The sequence below is a fragment of the Trematomus bernacchii genome, unplaced genomic scaffold (genome assembly GCF_902827165.1).
Source record: "Trematomus bernacchii unplaced genomic scaffold, fTreBer1.1, whole genome shotgun sequence".
NCBI lineage: Eukaryota > Metazoa > Chordata > Actinopteri > Perciformes > Nototheniidae > Trematomus > Trematomus bernacchii.
In genome coordinates this window covers 15,252,869-15,275,478 of record NW_022988050.1, presented here as the reverse complement: position 1 = coordinate 15,275,478, position 22,610 = coordinate 15,252,869, and the positions used below count along the sequence as shown (strand labels likewise).

The 22,610-nt window shown below is 39.5% G+C and overlaps 1 protein-coding gene across 1 annotated transcript; it reads right to left on the bottom strand.

Annotated features, from left to right (window-relative positions):
* Nucleotides 1-2,735: 2,735 nt before the first annotated feature.
* grnb (granulin b) lies at nucleotides 2,736-19,929 on the bottom strand. Its single transcript, XM_034119696.1, has 17 exons — nucleotides 19,779-19,929; nucleotides 19,413-19,495; nucleotides 16,637-16,777; nucleotides 15,518-15,673; nucleotides 15,099-15,212; nucleotides 14,623-14,764; nucleotides 13,724-13,833; nucleotides 12,850-12,979; nucleotides 12,670-12,761; nucleotides 11,887-12,037; nucleotides 11,253-11,350; nucleotides 9,592-9,825; nucleotides 8,552-8,788; nucleotides 7,523-7,786; nucleotides 5,628-5,864; nucleotides 4,536-4,793; nucleotides 2,736-3,594 (listed from the first exon to the last, which is right to left on the bottom strand). The coding sequence occupies exons 2-17, from the start codon at nucleotides 19,413-19,415 to the stop codon at nucleotides 3,448-3,450; spliced, it is 2,514 nt and encodes an 837-aa protein (XP_033975587.1). The 5' UTR covers nucleotides 19,416-19,495; nucleotides 19,779-19,929; the 3' UTR covers nucleotides 2,736-3,447.
* Nucleotides 19,930-22,610: the final 2,681 nt, after the last annotated feature.

Sequence of the window (22,610 nt, the reverse complement as noted above, 5' to 3'; positions counted from 1 at the left end):
ACTTGCAAAAAAGTACCTTCCTTTCAACACTGTGCATAGTAATACTAAACAATTACAACTAGCAGGTTACTCATTAATTCACACATATTTAATATTATCAATAATGTAAAAAGTAAGTTTAAGTTTTTTTTAACTAAACAACATTCTGTACACATCAAATAAACCAAAAAGAACTTCCTGTAATGAAAAACCCTAACATTAATCATTAGCATTTAAATTATGAGAACAGGTTTTAAAGAAGGCTGCATGGAAAAGTCTGCCTGCAGGACTTCCTTCCCTTTTTAAAAAAGTATTTTAAGTAGAATTGAAGTTCCTTTAAAGTGAACCCAGCCACTCCTCCACTATATCACGACTCTACAAAGACATCAGTGTGTGTTGGAGCGCTTTAATAAGTAACCGATCTGTAGATCTTTAACAATGGGGCCTCACAGTATCTGACCTCATTTAGAGCTCCAGCAGAATGTGTTGCTCATTGTTTTCCACTCACGCAGGAGAGCCGCCATGTTTGTTTCTGACCACCAGAGGGCACACAATAAAGTAAAGCAGGCCTGCCAAGCTCACAGCAAAGTGGGACACCCCCCCCGCCCCCATCCCACACACACAGCTGTGTCTCTACCCATCTATCTTGTTTTTTACTCTGGTCGTCATAACAACTTTCTGATGACTAGGGAAGACGGGGGAGGGGGTGGGTGGGGGGTAAGAGGATATGGACGGGCAAGGCCAGAGGAAGAGTGTGGGCGTGTGTGATAATACTTCAAGGATGACCTCGCTGAATTTAATTATCAACCAAACTTATATTTGGAAGAACTTCATTTCCCCTTCCTGGGAGTTAAATCTTCTTTGAAAGGCTTAAAAAAAAAAAAGGGAAAAACTGTACCAAGACAAGTATCTGAAAGAAGTGACATGATGTTCAATCTGGTTCCCATCTTTATTTATTCATTCAATTACAATAATCTCATTACCTAGAAAGCCCTTCAAATATCCTCTGTGAAATCCTACACCCAATTACAGAATTCCATAGCAACATTTTTTACAATCTTTCAGCAATTGGAAGCTCTCTCCAAAAGCAAGAAAACACTCGATAACATTTATCTACAGCTGCTGCAGTGCATCTGTGTGTTGCCCCACTGATAAGCAGAACAGTCAACAATTGAGCACATGAAGCAGGAAACGCTGCTTCTGCACGGAGTGGGGCCCGTACAGAGGCAGGTTACTATTCTTAGAAACACCTTCAGCCCAATGTGACGAGATCTTATCAAATGTTGCCCGCACTCAGGCTAGCTTTCTCTTTTTATGGAGAAATTATATAGGAATGAAATCAATAAAGCAGGTTTAAAAAAGGATCAAACTGATGATGTTATCCTTCAGTCAACAAATCCCAAGAAAAGACCAAACAGTGAATGTGTAATGTTTTTTGGTTTTGTGTATCAAAGCCTGAAATATTTTCTTCCTCTTCCTCAAAAACACATACATGAGCTACATTGTGGCTCTGGGTGACATGTTCCTTTATTACCATGAGCACACCCACTGTAATTTACTTCAAATCATGCCAACGTGAGCAGAATCTGACAAAAGTTTTTAGCAAATCCTCACAGCTGACTTCAGTGTCATTGTAATTGATTATCTGGGCCCTAGTTCGTCTCTTCTTCCTCACTTCCTGTTTATCCTGCTGCCCCCAATATTCTCTAGAGCAGTGGTTCCCAACCTGGGGGGCGCGCCCCCCTTGGGGGGGCTCCAAAGATCGCAGGGGGGGCGCCAGGCCTCAGATGATTTGAGGCCAAATATCATATTTAGACTTTTTTATATAATTGTAACGCAATACATGATTGTCACTAAAAGCCTTGTCTCTACATTACACTAAAATATAAAAAATAATTGATTCATTTTAATAAAAATTCAAGTTAGTAGCTATTATAGGCATAAAAAGACAGAAATGTATAATTCTTTTTTTAATAGAAATGTTTCTTCTGCCCGTAAAGTGTCCAAACCAGGCTTTTCTGGATAAGCGCATTTTTAAAAACATAGTCATTGTCCATGCCGGTTTCAGATTATTTGTCACAGTTGCTCCCATCAGATCGGTCTCCTCCATTTTGTAGATTATTTACGACTTTTGAATCCACATAAACACATCGCTATAATCCGGCTTACTTTGAGCATGTGTTTTAAACAGTTTGATCCCTTTGTGAATTGTTTCCACTTGCGCCGTCCTTTAATTTCTTCATACAGCGGGAATCCAAATGAATTAATCCTGAGTCCAATAACCATCAACGTCACTCCAATAGTGCGCCTTCATTACGCTTTCATCCTCCTTTAGCAAAATACTTCACATTCATCCAGTTTGTGACAGTAGTTGTAGCATTTTTGAGACTTTTAAACTTTAATTACCGCTGTTGCGCCGCCCCCCTTGTGTGTGTGTGGGGGGGGGCGCAACAGCGGTAGGTTGGGAACCCCTGCTCTAGAGCACCAAATGTGGATTAATCCGCCACAGAAAACAGTCCCGAACAAATACACTATTTCCTTTAAAACAATATATTTTAACGTAAGGTTGCGTAATATATTTTATATGAAAAACACCATCACAAGCTAAAATTATCAGGGGAAAAAACATAACGCTTAATCCCTAGGTACCAGGTCTTAAAAATGTGCAACCCGAGCGCAAGTGACATGTTTGATTTGTAAGAAAAGGTTTAAACTTTATTTACATTTCCCCCAATGTAACCAGTCCATCACCACCATAACCTTTATCCATCTGTATTTTATTTAGTTAGCACAAAAGCCCAATGAAACAAACTAAATAAAGAAAGTAGCATGTTTTCACTAGCTCGACATTTTCTAAACAAAATCAAGGCTTGTTTATGTGTGGAAACACAGCTGAATCAGAATTTAAAAAGGTAAGTTTCAAACAGTCAAATGAAAACAGCCTGTCCAACTTTATCTATCTACCATTTTTTAAATCTTCTGAATCCCTTTCAGTAGAAATCAATTGAGACGGATTAACATGTTGTTGTTTTTGATCTTTGCATGGGATTTGCTGACAATAAGATAAATACAGAATAACAGCAACATTATCCTTAAAAGAGACAGTAAATCCTCACGTTGCTCGTTGTTATAGTCACATTAAAATGTTGAATTCCAGAAAGTGAGTGTTTTCTGCCTGGTGAAAAACATTAAAAGGACTCCCCCTCACTGTTTTTCACTCTAAGTTGAAACTATGAAACATAGACAGACATAGAAAACATGAATGAGAGGCTGTCATGTCACCTGTTGAGCTCCGTAGCAAAGTGCTTCTACTTCATTTTAAAATTCCACACCCACTCAAAAAAAAAAAACCTGGGAGTGCACACAGTTGGTAATAAATACACCTCATTGAATAAGAAAACAGGAAGTGTTGCCCATGACAGCATGAGCAGGATGTTATGAAGAAGATCAGTGCACCTTTGTGTGGCATTAAAGTCCATGTGGGATAAAGTCTTTCTTTCTGTTCCCGATCAAAAAGTCCCAGGTCAGCTGGGTGTGGGGGACGCAGCCTCCATCCTTCAGGTCACACAAGAAGCCCGCAGGACAGCAGTGCTTGGAGTCAGCGCAGCACTCCGCCTGTCAGGGGAACAAAACCAGCAGTTCAAACCAGTTTGATTCTTGTTGGCAAACACACCACTGATATAGTGGCATATGCATCTTTATAAGCTTGTTGCAGAACTTTACTAGAATGGAAACCCCCTGATCCTCCTTCTTGCTCCTCCTGGATTAAAGACCTGATATTTCTTCTTAAAGAAACCGGCTGATTTTCAGGTTCATTTTTGTATTTAGTGCCGCTTCTGTGACATGTCTCCATGCTTTAATGCTCAAAAAGCTCTTTATTTTTCTCATACTGCCTGTGCTGCAGCACCTCTTTTCACCCTCTGTCTGAAACCAGAGCCCAGTCTGCTCTGATTGGTTAGCTGGCCGGCTCTGGTGTGATTGGTCAACCGCTTAGAGATGTCCCGCCTCTTAGCCCATCACGTACAATGTGTGGGAGAGAAACTCCCTCTGGAAAAAACCTATATAACACACTACAGGAAAGGGCATAATAGGGCCTCTTTGATTTATTGCAAGCTTAAGAGATGATCTGCCATAACTTAAAGAACTTTGAAGGCTTATTTCATATGTTGAAGGACTTTAACCCTGAATAGCTTTAATTATTTCCATTTAATAATGTATATTTATAGTCAATAGATAGATTGTTATAATATAAAAATCATATCTGAGTTGCTGCTAGTTTCCCTCCATGCATGTGGAGAACACATTGTTCCCCAACAGTAATATTTAGACTTGGAACAAACTAAAACAAACAAATGGGACACAGCATGTTTAACGAGGCAGAAAACAGGGAAGCTGCAGAGGTTCTCTGGATCATGTGACCCAATGTTCACTGGTCACATTATCCACACCCCAGAGGCTCGAACCAGACGTGGTCCCACTATAAAAGCATGCTCACTAAATACATTTTTCATACAAAAGAAATGTGCAGTGCACATGTGAGTGCAGTGTGAGCGTACCCTGGCTGAGGGGCAGCAGGCCCACGCTGAGTTGGACACTTTACAGCACGTGTCCTGCTTTGGGCAGTGGAACTCCCCCGTGCTGTCACATGGTACGTTTGCGTCGTCCTCTGGGTGTCTGGGCTCGGACTGTACCACTTTGCTCTGAGGGAGGGTGAGGATGAGCACGTTGTGGTTCTTCTTCTCACATGTTCCAGTCTGCATTTTGCAGGAGTAGCCCTGAGGACAGCAGTGCTCCTGGTCCGCACAGCAAACCGCCTGCAGGACACAGAAGAAGAAGAATGTATTATCTGATATAGACATCTAATATTATCGCTATGTTCATAATGCTAGGATTTAGAAAGGCCTGTCACATTTCCAAACTGATTTCTCAAACATAATGAACAAGTGTTTTGGTATTGTTTATTTTTAATTAAAAAGTAAGGTGTAATACCAATCCTGAAAACCAGTCAATGCTGCGTTCAAATGCTCTTCGGATGGTCCCATTTCCAAAATTGTCTTCAAATGTTGGTGTGTTCATAAGCTCTATATTAACTCATGCCGTGAAACATAAGGGTCCCATCTTATTAAAAAATCCCTGAAGAGACACTGACCCTAGTTTTTTCCTTAATGGTATCAAAGGTTTTTTTTAATTGACCAAAAGGATTACTGCTTAAACACACAGGACTTAACTTTGATGCATTTGTTCGTGCATTTGTAAACCCAATTGAGCTTCACACTGTGAATGAACTATATGCACTAACATCTAATTAACAGCCAATCATAGCTGTGTTTTTGGGTTATATTGGTTTGACTTTTTTACACTTTATTTTGACCAACACTGAAATAGGACTCACAATGATGATATGTTTTGTTGTTGTTTATCTGCCTTTTATTAATGATGTTGTGGTCCTTTATTATATTTAGTTGATGGTTGTTTGTTTCACTGCTATTTGGACAGATTCAGGCAGAGACTCAGACTTCAGCATACACCTTATATCTGTTTTATTCTTCACATAAAGATCTAGTAATGTTTAATCACCCTCATAACTGTATGGTGTATTTGTTTAACTGTAATTAAATGACCTGCAAATGATGAACAGAATAACACACCTTGACGAGCGGGCAGCAGCCCCACTCTCCGGTCTGCAGCTGGCAGCAGGTGGTCCCTGAGGCGCAGCTACTCTTGTCGTCACATTTAACGTCTGTAACTGCGCTCAGCTCGGTCTGGGAGCTCAGTTTGGTGAACCAGGGAATAGCAACACTGGGTCCCTTGGAGCAGGAGGAGCGGTGCGGTTCACAGGTGTGACCGCCGGGGCAGCAGTGGTTTCCATCCTTACAGCACACCGCCTGAACAACAGAAAACGTTATTGAATACTCAATAACTAAAAGAACACCACCTGATAAGCATTCAATCTGAGGCTGCTTTAAAGACTGCTTGAAATGTTCCTATCTCCAAAGGAAATAAACAAAAATAGTCATTGCACATACTCCGACTAGAAAGCAAGCTAACAGCTCCTATTATACTATTTTTAGTAGGCTCCATCTTGGGGCCTCTTCTCTTTAACATCTACATGCTACCACTGGCTCAGATAATGAAAAACAAAACAAAAGAGTTACCATAGCCATGCGGATGACACACAAATGTACGTAACCATTTCACCAGGAGACTATGCTCCAATTCAAACACTGAGCAAGTGCATTGAACAAATGAATGACTGGATGTGTCAGAACTTTCTCCAATTAAACAAAGATAAAACTGAGGTGATGTTTTTTAAAAGCTGCAGCTAATTCAGAACTCTGCTGCTCGAGTCCTCACTAACACTAAGAAAGTGGATCACATCACTCCTGTTCTGAAGTCCTTACACTGGCTTCCTGTGTGTCAAAGAATAGATTTCAAAATATTGTTGCTGGTTTATAAAGCTTTGAATGGTTTAGGCCCAAAATACATGTCTGACCTACTGCTAAATTATGAACCATCCAGAACTCTCAGGTCTTCAGGGACTGGTCTGCTTTCTGTCCCCAGAGTCAGAACTAAACATGGAGAAGCAGCGCTCAGTTATTATGCTCCAAATATCTGGAACAAACTCCCAGAAACCTGCAGGTCCGCTGCAACTCTGACTACTTTTAAATCCAGGCTGAAGACTTTTCTTTTTGTCGCTGCTTTTAATTGAACTATTCATATCTTAAACTGCACTGTAACTTTTATCCATGTATTTTTTCTTTTAATGTTTATTTTATTACCTTTGCTTTTTAATTACTGTTTTTAAATGTCATTTTTTTAATGTCTTTCATCTTTGTAAAGCACTTTGAATTGCCTTGTGTTGAAAGGTGCTATATAAATAAACGTGCCTTGCCTTGCCTTGGCATATATTATAGGTCTCAGATATATACAAATATATAATAAATATGTCTATGATGTGTTTTGCTCAAAATACCATACAGATCACCAATTCTAGCCATGCCTCATACCCCTCTATTCAGCCCTGTTAGAAAAGGGCAGATTCTGGGTCCTTAGCTTTAAACCAAAGAAAAAAGAGGGGCACGAGCTCATGCAGGAGAATTCTACCCAGATACTCAGCTAAATGCTGCCGTGATTAAACGCCATATCATGTGCAAAACCACATCAAGGATTATTTCTGAAACAGTACTGTATGGAGCTCAAATGCTTTCTCTCTCGCGGGTTTACCACAAGGTGAGTACCTTTTTATATCCTGCTTCTTACACATACTCTCTCCAGTACAGGTTAGCTCTGAGTGTTAGCGATGCTTGCTAATGTAAACAAAGACCATATTACTACCAAAACGATGCGCATTGTCGATATTAAGTAATATCGGCAGCAAATCTGGATCAGCTCCGTTGTACCCACGTTTTTAGATATTTGGGTACGGAGGAAAAGAGAGGGTTTTGTTTTCTTACACTTTGCGAGTTCCCTTACACACATTTGTGTATAAAAGACATAAAAAAAGTGGATTTTGCATAATAGGAGACCTTTAATGTTGACGTACCTGCGGCAGAGGGCAGCAGCCCCACTTGTGTGTTCGGTCCATGAAGCAGCAGGTGGTGTCTTTGGGGCAGCTGGTCTGAGCGTCACACATGTTCCTGGCGGACGGAGATGAACCGGAAACGGCCCGGCTGGGCTCCCTCTGCAGGGCGGGGGTCTTCTGCAGCCAGGGCAGGCTGAGGGCGCCGGGCTTATCACACGTCTGCTCTGCCACGTTACATTTGTAGCCTTTAGGGCAGCAGTGCTCATGATCGTTACAGCACACGGCCTTGAAAGAAGAAAAATAAAAAGGGTGTTAAATGCTGCCTGACATCCCTGTAAGCATCACATCTCAGTTCAACAGATGGAAGGGATTTTATGCAACGTGACTTCCACAAAAAATGACATAGAAGTAAAAGAATGTCACGCAGATCTGAATAATTTCTGCTCGTATTTTTACAAAAACTCAGCTGTTTTGATAGTCCAGTAATCAATGTCTCTGATTTCATTATCAGTGTCATTTTTTACATGTCATAAAGTTCCAAAAGAGCTGCTGTTTTAAGAATCAATAAATTCTCATTTACCAGTTATGATATAATGTTTTACAAAATGTTACGTAACACAGAAACACAATTTTCCTGGTTGATTTCATTATAATAAAATGTGTATTTAAAAAGCTTCTTTATGTCACTTTTTCCACTCATATCAGCCAATCAGAGGCATGAATGCAGCATGATTTCCAGCTTAGATGAACAGAATGGGAAAAAAACTGAAAGAATACCTGGGTAAGTACAAGTACCTCAAAAACGTACCCAAGTACAGTACTTAAGTAAAAGTATTTAGTAGCCTTCCACCACTTCTTTTTCATTTGTTGGTATTGTGTTGTTGTGTTGGCTCCTGTGGGTGATTTTGTTAAATTCCTACCTTGAGACTTCATCATTAAGTATTTAAATGATTAAGCTGTGATATTTTAAGTCTAGAAACAAATCCTTTGAGTAAGTAGTGACCTGCCCCCCCCACTAAGCGCTGACAGTGTGAAGAAGGAGACACTGACCTGAGGTAAGGGGCAGCAGGCCCACTGCCCAGAGTAGTTCTTACAGCAGGTGGTGCCTCCTGGACACATGGTCTGCTTGTCACATTTCTCCGCCTCCACCTCAGAGGTCAGAGCCAGGACCCTCTCCACCCAGCGGAGGGGGGGTGTGGCCCCCGCAGGGTCGTCGCAGGTTTCAGCCTCCAGGTTGCAGACTGTGCCTTGAGGGCAGCAGTGGAGGTGGTCCTCACAGCACGTGGCCTGGCAGGAACACAGGATACACACCCAGTGAGTGTGTGAGGGCATACTGTTTTTAGATCATCATAAAGCCTTGCGAAATACCTTAATATTCATATTATATTAGGCTTTATTTTTCTAACGTTTGAAAACCTGTGATTGTTGTTAATGTTTTATAGTGAAATATATGGCACTAAAGGTTTGGAGAGCACATTATCTTTAGTTAAGCAAGATAAGGATTTTTTATTCTTTTTATTTACAGATCAAAAAATATGTTATGCTTTTATCCATTTTCACTATATTTAGTTTTAGTCTAAAAAGTTTAAGATTGATATTTGTGATTCTACTGGGAGTTGGAATCCAAAAACTGGTACCATTTATGGTAGAATATTTTGTCAAGTAGTAGGAGCCGTGTTAGTAAGGGATTGTGTGATCCCCCAGAAGAATACGGGTAAAAAAAGGAATATAGATGATAACATTTCACACATAAAAAATATATATTCACTCAGTTGCCAGTTTATAAGTCACACCTGATTTAAACGTATGTATCATACACTCCATCACACACTAAAGCACCCAAAACTACTTAAAAGAGTTAAAATAACCTTGATGGAGGAGGATGTATTACAGGTGAAGCGAATAAACTAGCATCTGAATGTTAATACATGTAATAAAAACTATGAATATGTTGCATGTTGTAATTATGTTGCAGTAAGGAAGGTAGCATTTTCTTTCTGTGCTTGCCTTACGAGTTTACAACCTTGTCAAACAAATCTCCAGATACTCTGACAAAAAGCAGTGTCATCATAACCAGAGTCCATTTTTACCTCCGTCAGCGGGCAGCAGGCCCAGCCTCCAGCCTCCGTCTTGCAGCAGGTGGATTTTCCAGGACATGATGTGGACTTGTCACATTTGCTGTTGTCGCTCACTAAGGGGAAGACGGGCAGTTTGCTGAGCCAGGGCATCAGGGTGCCCCCCGACGGGTCGTCACACGTGGAGGTTGCCAGGTTACAGACGGTGCCGTGGGGACAGCAGTGCAGGTGGTCCTCACAGCACGTGGCCTGCAGGGAGGAGAAACAAACAGAACACAATAGCATTTAAAGATAAAGTCAAACAACTGATACGTACCATACGTTTCATTTATATTCTGGGTTTGTGAATTATATCAAACTGTCAAATTGACTCAGATAGAAGGGAACTTAAATGCAACCCACAGCAAAATGTACAACAACAATTCATATAAAATAAAGAATAATTAAAGTACCCTAAATATTAACCCCAAAAAACTCAGGTACTATGTCTACCTATAATATATGGATCTTTGTTTTGTTTTTTAATGCATTGTAAAATTGCAATCCTGCTAGTATTCTTTAATTTAAATCAATGTTTTTTTTTAATGTAATTGTAATCGAATACAGTTACCCTATAAGTTATGCTTTGTCATGGCCATTTCTACTGATCATAATTCCATTGTTGAGGTCTACTAAAATAGATTTATATTGTGCAATTTTCCAAACTCACATTGGTTTCTCATACAGCATCTCTGTATAGTATGTGTATTCACTCTGTCCTACACGGCTTGTTGGAGCTCCTGCCCCCCCCTCCCTATGAGGCCCAGTGGCCGTCTGCGAGAAAGCGAGACACAGCGAAACCCAGCCCGAACACACACACCCGCAGCCTGGCTGGCAGTTTGTGTGTGCTCACACACCGACTCACAGCCTCGCCGCGTCCCGCCGTCTCAGGGAGGAGAAATCGGCGGAGCTGCAGCTGAGAAAAGATTGAGTGTGTGTGTGTGAGGAAGTCCGTGGATTGGTCCATTTGGACCAATCCACGGAGTTAACCTAACGGCTCCGCGGACGTAACGTAACGGCTCCACGGATTGGTCCATTTGGGTTGTCGTTGCGTCACTTAGTACCAGGAAGAAAATGAGAAATCTCCAACGAGGCGTTCTGGGGCAGCATAGACAGGTCTTTTCTGTGTCAGAGTTTTACTCGCTACATGGTGTACTTTGGGTTTGTGACTTTGCAGACCGTTTACATGCAGAAAAACCTTCATAACACACAAGGGGACGGGTAATAACCGGAAAAGCATGACATGGGACCTTTAAGTGCTATCCTCTGGGATTTAGGTGTCATGAGTTGTTGCTTTTGAATCCTGTGAAAAAAAATCAAATAATTGGCGTCTTTGAAGGAAAACTGTCAACTTTTTCCTCCTAGTTGAACTATACTTCTGGACAATAAGACCGAAATATGTGCTAAAACTCCCCAAAAAGTCTGAATATAAGCGGAATGACTTGATATTTCTACACGAGAATGTTGCAACAATACAATTTTACTGAGCCGAGATCAGGGGAAAAGGCATTTTTTTTCCAACCGGATCTCTGGAATTGAGTTGTGTGTCGAGTAATTCAGTGCAGCTGGACAGAAAGCCGAACAGAAAGCCGAACACAGTCAGTGTGTGTGACTCACACACATCAGTATGTGGGTACCTTAGGTAACGGACAACAGGCCCATCCTCCCTCTGACAATTTGCAGCAGGTGGACCCCTCAGCGCAGGCCACAGAGCTGTTGCAGGGAACAGCACCGACTGGAACACAAACATCCTTATCAGTGCACACGCGGGAAAAGATTATCTAAAAAGAGGAGCATTGCATTCCGATGACACCATCGTTGGACTCATGCTGGAATGATGCTTTTAAAGAACGAATCAAATCTATGCAGCAAAATAGACAGAGATATCATCTTTTAATTTGACGCAATCTTCTTACTTTTTGACACCTGCTTCCTACATTGCCCACAATGCACTATGTTTTAATTCATTGCAGTCTTGCAGATAAATGTCTGCAGTTAGATGAACAAAACAATGTGTCTCTTGATAACATGTGTATGGATACCTGGAGTTTTTTGTGGATACTTTTAAGATAAAATAAAATAAATACTCCACGCATTTTTCTTAGAGAACTTAGGGATTTTTAGCCTTTGTAGACTATTTACATGTACACAAATCTATATAACACACTACAGGAAAGGAAATACTTAAGATCAAGAAGGTCTCGGTGTGTGGAAAGCAAGTTCTGCTTTAAGAAGGATTTCCTCTCTTTATGAAAACCGTCCCTCTCTGACCTTTGCTCTGGACTTCCACCAGCGGTGTCCCTGCAGCGGTGATCTTCAGGGACAGGGTGCTCTCTCCCCGGGCCTCCACACAGGCGCTGTGGACCAGGTCACAGGCAGTGCCTTCAGGACAACAGTGGATGTGATCTGTGCAGCAGACAGCCTGGAACAGGAGAAGACAATAAAGTTGACACCCAATAATGACTGCTATGAAAATGTAGTCCTCATTTATGTGCAACTTCACATCAATACAACCTGTACTAGCTTACATTTGACTAATTTGTTCAACAGTATTCAGAGGCACAAATGAGTGAACTCTGGGGCCAAACATTTTTAAACCTTTCTTAAATGTCCAACATGTTATCAAGTTATGAATATGGAAGCTGTCCTTTATTTTTTCCGTTATATTTTGCCTTTAATTGTACTGCTATTTTTCATTTTATTTACCTAATTCTGCATATTTAATAACCTATTGATAGGTAATCAATGCACCTAAATGATCAACAGATGAGGGGATCCTTCAACTGTCTCTATTACCTTTTTCTTAGCTTTAATTATTGAGAAATACAGACAAATCATATATTTTAAATATAAATGAAAAGTACCTCATAATGGTGAGCTCTTGCTCCCAAAACTAATTTCAGCTCAATGATTAGTATTTATATTGACAGCTTTCCCCACAGCTTCCACACACACACACTTTTGTAAACCAGACTCCTGCAGATATCCTAACAAAATAAAGAGATTAGGTCTTGCGGATTCTGGTTGTGGTCCCGGTTAGTTCAGGTTACTCACATCAGGCATAGGACAGCAGCCATATGTGCCGTTGGACACCATGCAGCATGTGGTCTGGTCAGGACAAGACAACATCTGGTCTTCACATGGAACTGAAAGGGCGAGAAGCCAGACCAGACAGATGATCAATACGTGTTTGCTAATCTCAAACTAGCGATTAAAAAATATCCAACTGCTCACCGTCATTAGGTACAGCAGCAATCTTCTTCAGCATGGGAACGCTCGTCTCACCAGACTGGCAGACCCCATGCTCCAGGTCACATATTGTGTTGCTAGGGCAACAGTGGAGATGATCGCTGCAGCAACTCGCCTGCACGTGATTTAGGCATCAGACACAGAGTCAGTGAGAAAATCACAGCATGTTTAACTAGAAAAATACTTTTTCTTGTTAAGCTAAGGAGAGCTGTGATGAGATGGGATAGCAATCTCTGGAATTAAACAGTAAAACATTCATTTTTGCTGCTGCAAACAAAGATGATGTCGGCTGAGCAGTGTGTAGGTGCTTTTACATGTGTTGTAAATGCTACTAATCTTATCTACTTGTGCATCATACATACTTTTTTGTTATTCAAGTATTATGTATTGAAAATGTATGATGTCTTATCCTGCCTTTTTTAAACAATTGTCACTTCATCAGCAACACTTCATCTTATTACATAAATAAGCTGCAGTGGCATTCTCCAAAGCCCTTACTAAACTGTGTGTATGTACAATGACAACAATGACAAATGTTTATGTATACAGTAATTACCAAGAGCTGAAACATACAGTAAAGAACACCTAACAAAAATAAATCTTTACAAAAGCATATTTACAGCAACTGACACATTTTCTTGATTAACAGTCTAAAATCTGGTCACTAAAATATCAACAATAGTGTAAAATACCATGGGAAAATGTATACTAAAATGAAACAGCAAACCTCACATTTGAGAAGCTGAATATTTGGCATGACTTAATCAAACAACTGAACTTTTGGCGATTCCTTTCTATCGAGCAACTAATCAATTTATCAACAAATCGTCAAATATATCTTCGACAGACTAATAAGTACCTGTGGGTAGGGGCAGCAGCCGTAGTCTCCGGAGGGAAGCTGGCAACACGTATAACTTTCTGGGCAGCTGCTTTTTCCACCAGGACATGTCACTGCATCGGCCACAGGAGCTACACAAACATAAAGAAAGAAACAGTGTCATCAGCATACATAAAGACCCTTTCCAGCCTATCCAGACAATGTGTTAGAGCGCTAGCCAATAGAAGCATACGTGTTACATAGTGATGTATATAAGCAATGTTACAGAAGTAAAACACAAGGAGTCCAATGTAGGTGTTTCAGGTATGTGGCAGAGAAACTCTCTCTGAAGGGAAGTCTTGGATTTTTACCTTTGCAGATCATTTACATGCACAAAAACCTAAATAGCACACCATCTCTTCCGCCCTCTGACATCTCTCTCCCCTGAACTCTCCACCCTGCCTCCGACCTTTCTCCCCTGCCCCAAATGGTCCTGGACTCTAACCCCCTAACTCACTTTTCTGCCCATCTCCGCTGCTACTGCACTGTAACTGTACTTTAAACACTTAAATTATATTATTAACATTATAAACTGTATACCCCGGTTATCTAGGCCCTTTGTTTTGTTTAATGTATATATGTCACACTGTAGGACTGCGGGAAACGATATTTCTGGATGTACAACATGTAGAATTATTGACAATAAAGCTGACTTTGACTTTTACAGGAAAGGGAAAACCCCAACAGCATAATAGGGCCCCTTTGAAAATGTAAGTATTGGTTGTCACTCAGTAATGAACTTATGCTGATTCAGTCAAAAATGCAAGTTACTTTTTTGTAAATGGGAAAAGGGAAAAGCCCAAAAAAACATAATAGGAAATCTATTTTTCACATTGGATTTTCAGTAGAACCCATGCCCCTCTACATGAGGGACTGCCCACCTGGATTATTCTTCCTCCTCCTGGCGGGCAGTTTCTCCAGCATGGGGAAGGACTCCAGTGAGGAAGACTGACACTTTGAGTGAGCAATATCACACTTTGTGTTCTCAGGGCAACAGTGGCGTTTATCCTCACAACACACCGCCTGTAGAAGAGGAGAAAATACATTCAGAGAGCCACGAACACTAACGGAATAACCGCTATAATAAAGCAAATATATATTTTCGGGTCATTTTACTGGATTCTGTATATGCCTACTAATGGGTTTCAACTGTCTTCAATGTAATTCAACTGTTCAAAAAACTTTAACATAACTTAGAAATGTAGTCTTGGATAATATAGCATTTTCTTATGCAGCTAGAAGAGCAGCAGGCAGAATCTAACACTGACCATCAGACCATGTGATATGTTCCTTGGTGCAGGGTTTGTGCTGAGCTAGCAGTTTGAGGCGACAGTGTTTGTGAGCTGGTGTATATCACCTTAGCTAACGGACAGCAGCCCCAGGAGTCGTCGAGAAGCTGGCAGCACGTGGTGTCATCGGGACATTCAGACACCTCGTCCGGACAAGTGATGGCTTTCACCCCCTCCTCGATCTGCGACATCACACATTACAGCCCATGCATACCAATGAATGGAAAAAAGAAAACAGCACATCAATGGCAGGACTGCAAATGTATATACTAGCATTCCTTCTCTTATAACAAATGGAGTGCAAATGAAACAGATCTTATTGTGTGTAAAGTGTCATTTAACCTACATTTTTCAAAAATATATATATGAAAGGAGGAAGTCTAGAAAACAATCAAAGGCTAACAGAATGTTATGCTCCATAGATTGTAGTGCAAAGGTTGATCAACAACTCGAACTTGCTACAAAATAACATCTCGTGTTCAAATACCTTTGTTACATCTACCCGAGGGACGAGTAGGGCTTGTTTGGCAGGAAGTCGTCTCATCCAGGGCAGAGAAACTGTCTTATTAACACACTTGGAGTGAACCAGATCACAAACAGTCGCCTCAAAGCAGCAGTGGAGGTGGTCTGAACAACACTCAGCCTGCAGGCCGAATCAAAACAGAGATGGGGAAACATGATTAAGGTTTAATGAAACACACAGCAGCTGAGAATGATGTGTAGGACCAAGAGTTCACCTTGTACACACCTTCAATTCTTTAAAAGCTTAATATAGACTCTGAAAAACCAACCCGAGTCTAGTCTAAAGAGTCTAGGTCACAGTATATCTGGAAGAGGTGGTTTGAATTTCAATTGCCCAAATATCATAACATTCAGATTCTAAAAGTAGATTTGCTTCCATTCTGGGAAGTGAAAACAGGAAATACTGTAAGTATGTAATTTCTCACCATCTTCTTTTGCATGTAGTGATTCAAATGGAGTGTTTTAAAAATATAATTACCATCAATCACTTTTCTGTGTTTTATATCATTTTAAAGTGAATATATTAGGGTTTTGGACAAAAAAAAGGAAATTTAAATCTATAAAGCTGTTAAATGACTTTGATGGATATTTTCTTAGTATTTTACGAAATCTTTAGACAATAATACGAATCAGTTATCATTAGTTTCGGCCACACAAATATCACAATATTGTACCTGTTCAAATGGCAAAAAAGTTACTTACATTTTTTGACTGCATCAGCAATAAGTCCATTACTGAGTGACCACCAATACATACATTTGAAAAAGGGGCCCTATTATGCTATTGAGTTTTCCCTTTCCTGTAGTGTGTTATATAGTTTTTGTGCATGTAAATGGTCTGCAAAGGCTAAAATCCCTGCATTCCTTCCAGAGGGAGTTTCTCTCCAACACCCCAGCCCCCCCCTCCTGCCTGAAACACCTCCATTGGACTCCTTTGTTTACTTCTGTGCCATGACATAAAAATGCAGGACTCGCGCTTATATTGGCTAGCATTTCAAAACATTGCACGTGATAGGCTAAGGGGCGGGACATCTCTAAGAGGTTGGCTTTAATAGCTCAACCTGTGTGACTGAAAAGTAACTCACGTGTGGTAGTGCACAGCACCCGTATCCGCCCACAACGTTCATGCAGCAGGTGTCGTTGTCTTCACACATGCCTCCATCCGGACAGACCAGCGCAGAGCTCAGGCCCAGCAGAGCCAGGACCAGGATCCTGAGCTGCAGCATCTAAACACAAACAGGAGAGGAAAGGGCCGTTATACATACCACTATAGATCATGAACTATTGCCAACAACGTCTATTTAATCTTCAGTTTCTGTGTTTTTTATATTGTTTTGTGAGAAACTTAAACTTTGTGAAGAAATGTAAGAAAGATAGAATTATGTGTAGCAGGAATTCTTACTCATTAAAAAAAAACTTCCCTAATCTAATGAACATGTCCTTTGAATTTTTATGTAAAGCACTCGTATCTTAATGAAATGTGTTTTTCCCTTCAGCGGAAAATAACTCATTTTGTAGATTTTAGAGATGCAATTAATGATTATTTTCTTCATTGAGGTGAAAAATACATGTACTTTTCTGTCATAACTGACACAAAAAATTGTTTTATTTTAAAAGCTGGAATCAGAGATGGTTTAGAATTTTTTTGCTGTAAAAATGTATGAAACAATGAATTGATTATCCAAACAGCTGCTGGTTTATTTTTTCTTGATTGAATAATCAATAAATTGACCAATCGCTGCAGCTGTTGTATGTTTATCGAGTGAGCACATTGTGTTTAAAACGAGTCGATTGAGTCACCATTTCTGATAAGCAGAATCTTGTGCAATTCGAGAAGACTAAATGATTATTTTGCATTATAGAAATGTAAGCTGATTAAGATTCATGAAAACAGATCATTATTTTTAACTGGATTGTTAAAGGAGAGGTGTCATGGCCATTTCCACTGATCATAATTCCATTGTTGAGGTCTACTAAAATAGATTTATATTGTGCATTTTTCCAAACTCACATTGGTTTCTCATACAGCATCTCTGTAAACTACTTGTATTCACTGAATTTCACTATCTGCCTTTAACGGCTCGTTGTAGCACCCAAAGCTCCAGCCCCCACCCTCCCTGTGAGCACAGTGTGCTCTGATTGGTCGGGACGTTGTGAATCGCGCTGAGCTCCGTGGAGGTGTTGCTTCCTTGTTTAGGATACATAGCGAAACACAGCCAAACTCATCCTGAGCACACACAAACTCACATCCGAAGTAAAAACAATAAGTGTGGCTTGATATTGAGTAAGAAAAAGGTTGATAAACGCTGTGAGAATGGGTCTGCAGAGAGAATTTTGCCGCGATCCCAACTGTCTGTTATCAGCCTGCAGCCAGGGAGGAGAAATCAGCAGAGCTGCCTGCTCCCTGCACACAGATGTGTGTGTGAGGAAGTCCGTGGATCGGTCAATTTGGACCAATCAGCGGGGGCTTAACGTAACGGCTCCGCGGACGTAACGTAACGGCTCTTCGGGATTGGTCCATTTCGTTCCGGGTACCGCTTGACATCATGCCGTACCCGGAACGAAATGGAAGACTCAAATGGCCAGTGACGTATCTCCAACGAGGCGTTTTGGGGAGGTATTTTCTGTGTTAGAGTTTTACTCGCTACAGGGTGTACTTTGAGGGGTTTGACTCTGCACACCGTTTACATGCATAAAAACCTTCATAACACACAAGGGGACGGGTAATAACCGGAAAAGCATGACATGGGAGCTTTAAATCTCATCAGCAAAAACTGCACAAATGTTGAGTTATCTGTTTAAATACAGCTGTAGAAATGTAGCAGCATCTGATTGAAACACACCTTAAAAAGAACGAAAGTGAAACACCTTTACTGTGTCATGAGCTTAATCAGGTATGTGAACCAGTTGGGCAATGGGGTTTTATAAGGATGAAATAACCTGCTGTTTATGCTTGGTTATTGATTTTGACTCTTTTACTTTTGCACAAAAGCAAAAGAATCAACAATAAAACAGTAACAAGGTAAAGTATCAGCATCAAAATATAAACATTTAAAAGGTAAGCATGTGTAGATTCAGGGTATATGTAGTTTATAATATGCAATAATAAATATTGATTAATAATTGATAACATCACTTTATTCATTAATTGAAGTGATTTTGCAGCTTTATATTACTGCTAGCTTGGATATTTATGTTAAGAATCAATTAAAGGTGGGGTATGTAATTTTGGAGAAACCAGCTCGAGTGCGCTAGAATTTGAAACTACGCAGCCGAAAAAAATCTGCCTCTTCCTTCAGACTTCCTTAAAGAACCCCTCCTCCAACACACACGAACGCGCACATGACCAATGAGGGCACGAGATAAGTTTGTGCACAGATGGAAGGCTGACAGGCAGGTAGGCCATCCAGTTATTTTAGCCGGGCCGGTTAAAATGATTGGTCGTGCTTTTTACAGTACTACGGCTTCCACAGATGACATTTTTGTATGTATTTGTTGTCAAAGCATTTAATATATTAATTGCTATCGGGATGTTAAGAGCATTCCATGGAATATAACAAAAAATGTTTCTGAAATAAATTACATACCTCACCTTTAAGTCCCATCTTTACCGTTGAAAATAATACACCAAATGATGTTTGTCAATTATATTTTGCATTTCTAATTTGACTCTTTACAGTTACTAAAGCTATAAGATAAATGTAGATGTAGTAGAGTACAAGTATAAGGTAGTAGAGAGTGGAAAATGCTCAAGTAAAGAATAATATAATTAGTACAGTACTTGAGTAAATGTATTTAGTTACTGTCCACCACTTTATCTAATATATAATTATTATAAATATAGTAGTGAGAGTACTTTACCATTATTAGCAGAGGACTGAAAGACAGGCAGAAGGAGTTCAGTATTTAAAAAACAGCACTATGCAGCATACTCTTCTTACAACCTGTAAAACAACCAAAAAACACAATTATTCACTATCATTCTGCGTTAAAATACTCAACAGTATATATACAAAATAGAGCTTAACATATAACTACTTGACACTAGAAATATCTCGCTATCGGTAACAGTTTAACGAGCTAACATCAGATATGTAGCTAGAAAAATACATATACAGCCTATGATAAAAACAAGTTAGCTTAGCATGCTAGGTGGCTAACAGGATTAAAGCTAGCCGGTGAATGACTTGGAGCGGTTAACAGACAGCGGTAGGGTTTTTGTCTTACCTGGTAGGTTCAGAGCAAAGAGTCACCTCGTTAATATATGTCGTATGCATAGGCTGCACAAACATTCAGAGTACAAAGGACAGACTAGAGCTGTGTTTGATTCACAATTAATTAATCACATGACACACTCACACGTGACTGTGCAGTTTTGTGTTAAAGGGATATTACACTGCACTTGTTTACACCACCTTTAAATCCCCTGGAATACGTGGTTTTATTTATTTGTTTGCACATATACAAGTATAAAAAACAGTTGTAGTTTAAGAAGAAGTTTGAACATCATACAGGAGAGGTTAAAAAAAAAGTACAAGTACCAGAGTGTAGGAATACTCTGTTACAAGTAAAAGTCCTGCATTCAAAATGTTACTCAAGTAAAAGTAAAAAAGTATTAGCATCAAAATATACTTAAAGTACCAAACGTAAAAGTACTAATTTGGCAGATCCATTTCAGAATAATATATATAATATGTTTTGATTATAATTATTGATCATTAAAGTGTTATCAAAGCTGGTAAAGGTGCAGCTAGTTTTAATGACTTTGTATCCTGCAGGGTAGCTTGTGAATTTACTCCAAGTGTAACTAAAGTCTGATTTAAGACTTGATTATATTTCACATCATTAATCCAGATCTGCAAAGTAACTATACGTATTAAATACATTTAATGGAGTAAAAGTACACAATTTACCTCTTAATTGTAGTGGAATGGAAGTACAAAGCAGCATAAAATGGTATCTCAAAATTGTACTTAAGTACATTAATTGAGTAAATGTACTTAGATACTTCCCACCTCTGCTAAGCAGTTATACATAAAATGCAAGACATATATAATCAACACAACATGTTTTGTTTGTAAATTGAGCTTTGGTCTGTTGTTTAATAATCTATGATATGTAGCTCTTTTCCAAAGAGATGGACCTCTGCATGTCAATGAATAGCCTGATCATAAAGGGGAAATACCGGATATGGGAAGAAAAAGACTTGTGCATCTTGTCTTTCTCTTTTTTAATGTATAACTTTATGAGCATCACATGTAAAGGTAATGGTATAAAGTAACCCTGTCTTAATTTACTCAATCACTGTACATAAGCACCGTATTAAGGGTAATACATACTTTTTTTATATTAATGACTTTTTTACAGATTTAAATAAATCATGATGTTATTCTATCAAACTTGGCTCATCCCCAGGGGCAATTCACAAGCAATCCAGAGTTGATAGGCTATAAACAAATGTAATACTGCTTGCTTAGTCATTTTGTGTTTAATTGCTCCTAGTTTCAATTTGAATTTATATTAATTAGAATTTTCTATTGATTTCAATAAATCAATTGTGTTATGATTTTTTATAAAGCACTGTTATATACTCCCGTTCAATATTCTTATCAATATCTCTTAGCCTTTGACCTATTGTTGATTAAAATGTTTGTTTAGTATTTACTTTGTCCTTATTTGTCTATCCTTACATAGATGTGTTGTTTCGTGCTTTCCTTATGTTTCAATGTTTCAACACAAAACTTAAAGGTGGGGTAGGTAAGTTTGAGAAACCGGCTCGAGATCGCTAGAATTTGAAAATACACAACCGGAGAAAATCTGCCACTTCCTTATAGAGCCCCTCCAACACACACGAACGCGCACATGACCAATGAGGGCACGAGATAAGTCTGTGCACAGATGGAAGGCTGACAGGCAGGTAGGCCATCCAGTTATTTTAGCCGGGCCGGCTAAAATGATTGGTCGTGCTTTTTACAGTATTACAGATGAAATTTTGTATGGATTTTTTGTCAAAGCACTTAAGATATTCATTGCTATCGGGATGTTAAGAGCATTCCATGGAATATAACAAAAAGTGTATCTCGAGCCGGTTTCTCAAACTTACCTACCCTACCTTTAAGTATTTCTAAAATAAAGTAACAAAACACACGCTGACTGACCGTGGGAACACATTTATTTTTTATTTTGTCTCATGTACAGAAATAACCAATCTACAGTTTACAAACAACTGACCAGGTTTATGAAGCATGTGATTCACTGCACAAGATGGAGGCCTACAGTCCAATCCTCCTCACCCTCATGTGTATGTGTACTATCAAAAACCCAACTAAATGATTCAATACAGGTTTAATGTGGATTCAGCCAAAAACACAAGGTCACAAAAAACCACTGACAAATCATAATCTGTCATAAAAAAAGAAAAGAAAGGGAAGCCACAATTGCACAACTCATAATAAAAAAATCCACAGCTGGTCCCCAAAAAAGCATTTACAGCAGTGGACACGACAATTCAGTAGGAATCATTTCATGGCTTCATGGTTATTCTTCAGACTTTGAATTACATCACATTTTCAGTTGGCTACCGACACAGGCTTATGAACAGCAAGCAAATGTGGGAAAAGGACCAACAAGTCAGCGTGACCTTTATACAGCCTTTACTTCATAATCAAACTCTAAAACAAAACAAAAAACATTTTCAAGTTTTCTAAACTGGTGAGCTTTTATGTGCTAGATTATATAATTAAGTTCACAGTTGTTGATGCTTTGTAGGCAGTGGTGATGCTAGAATTAGCGGGCGCGTGTTGTCAGTATGTTGTAAACATTTACGACCGGAAGTGAATTTTTGTTAGAACTGGATCGAGGGAAGTCAGTGTTTCTTCATATAACAGAGTTCATTTTTGGCAACATGATTCAATGCATCAGTGCATCATATTTCTGTGCCAAACATCCTGGATGGATATCCGAAAAAAGGTTTCATTAAAAACACCCTATTCTACATGTTACATGCACATCGTATACACATAAAATCTCATATAGTTCATCATACCATTTACAAGTTTG

Bases quoted from the DNA above. Each gene is read 5' to 3' on its own strand.
- grnb (XM_034119696.1), bottom strand. The intron at 15,674-16,636 runs GTGAGTTACTTT...TTCGGCCTGCAG, and splicing joins GGTGCTGTGCACTACCACAC to GCTGAGTGTTGTTCAGACCA. The intron at 3,595-4,535 runs GTACGCTCACAC...TTCCCCTGACAG, and splicing joins CCTGCTGCCCCTCAGCCAGG to GCGGAGTGCTGCGCTGACTC.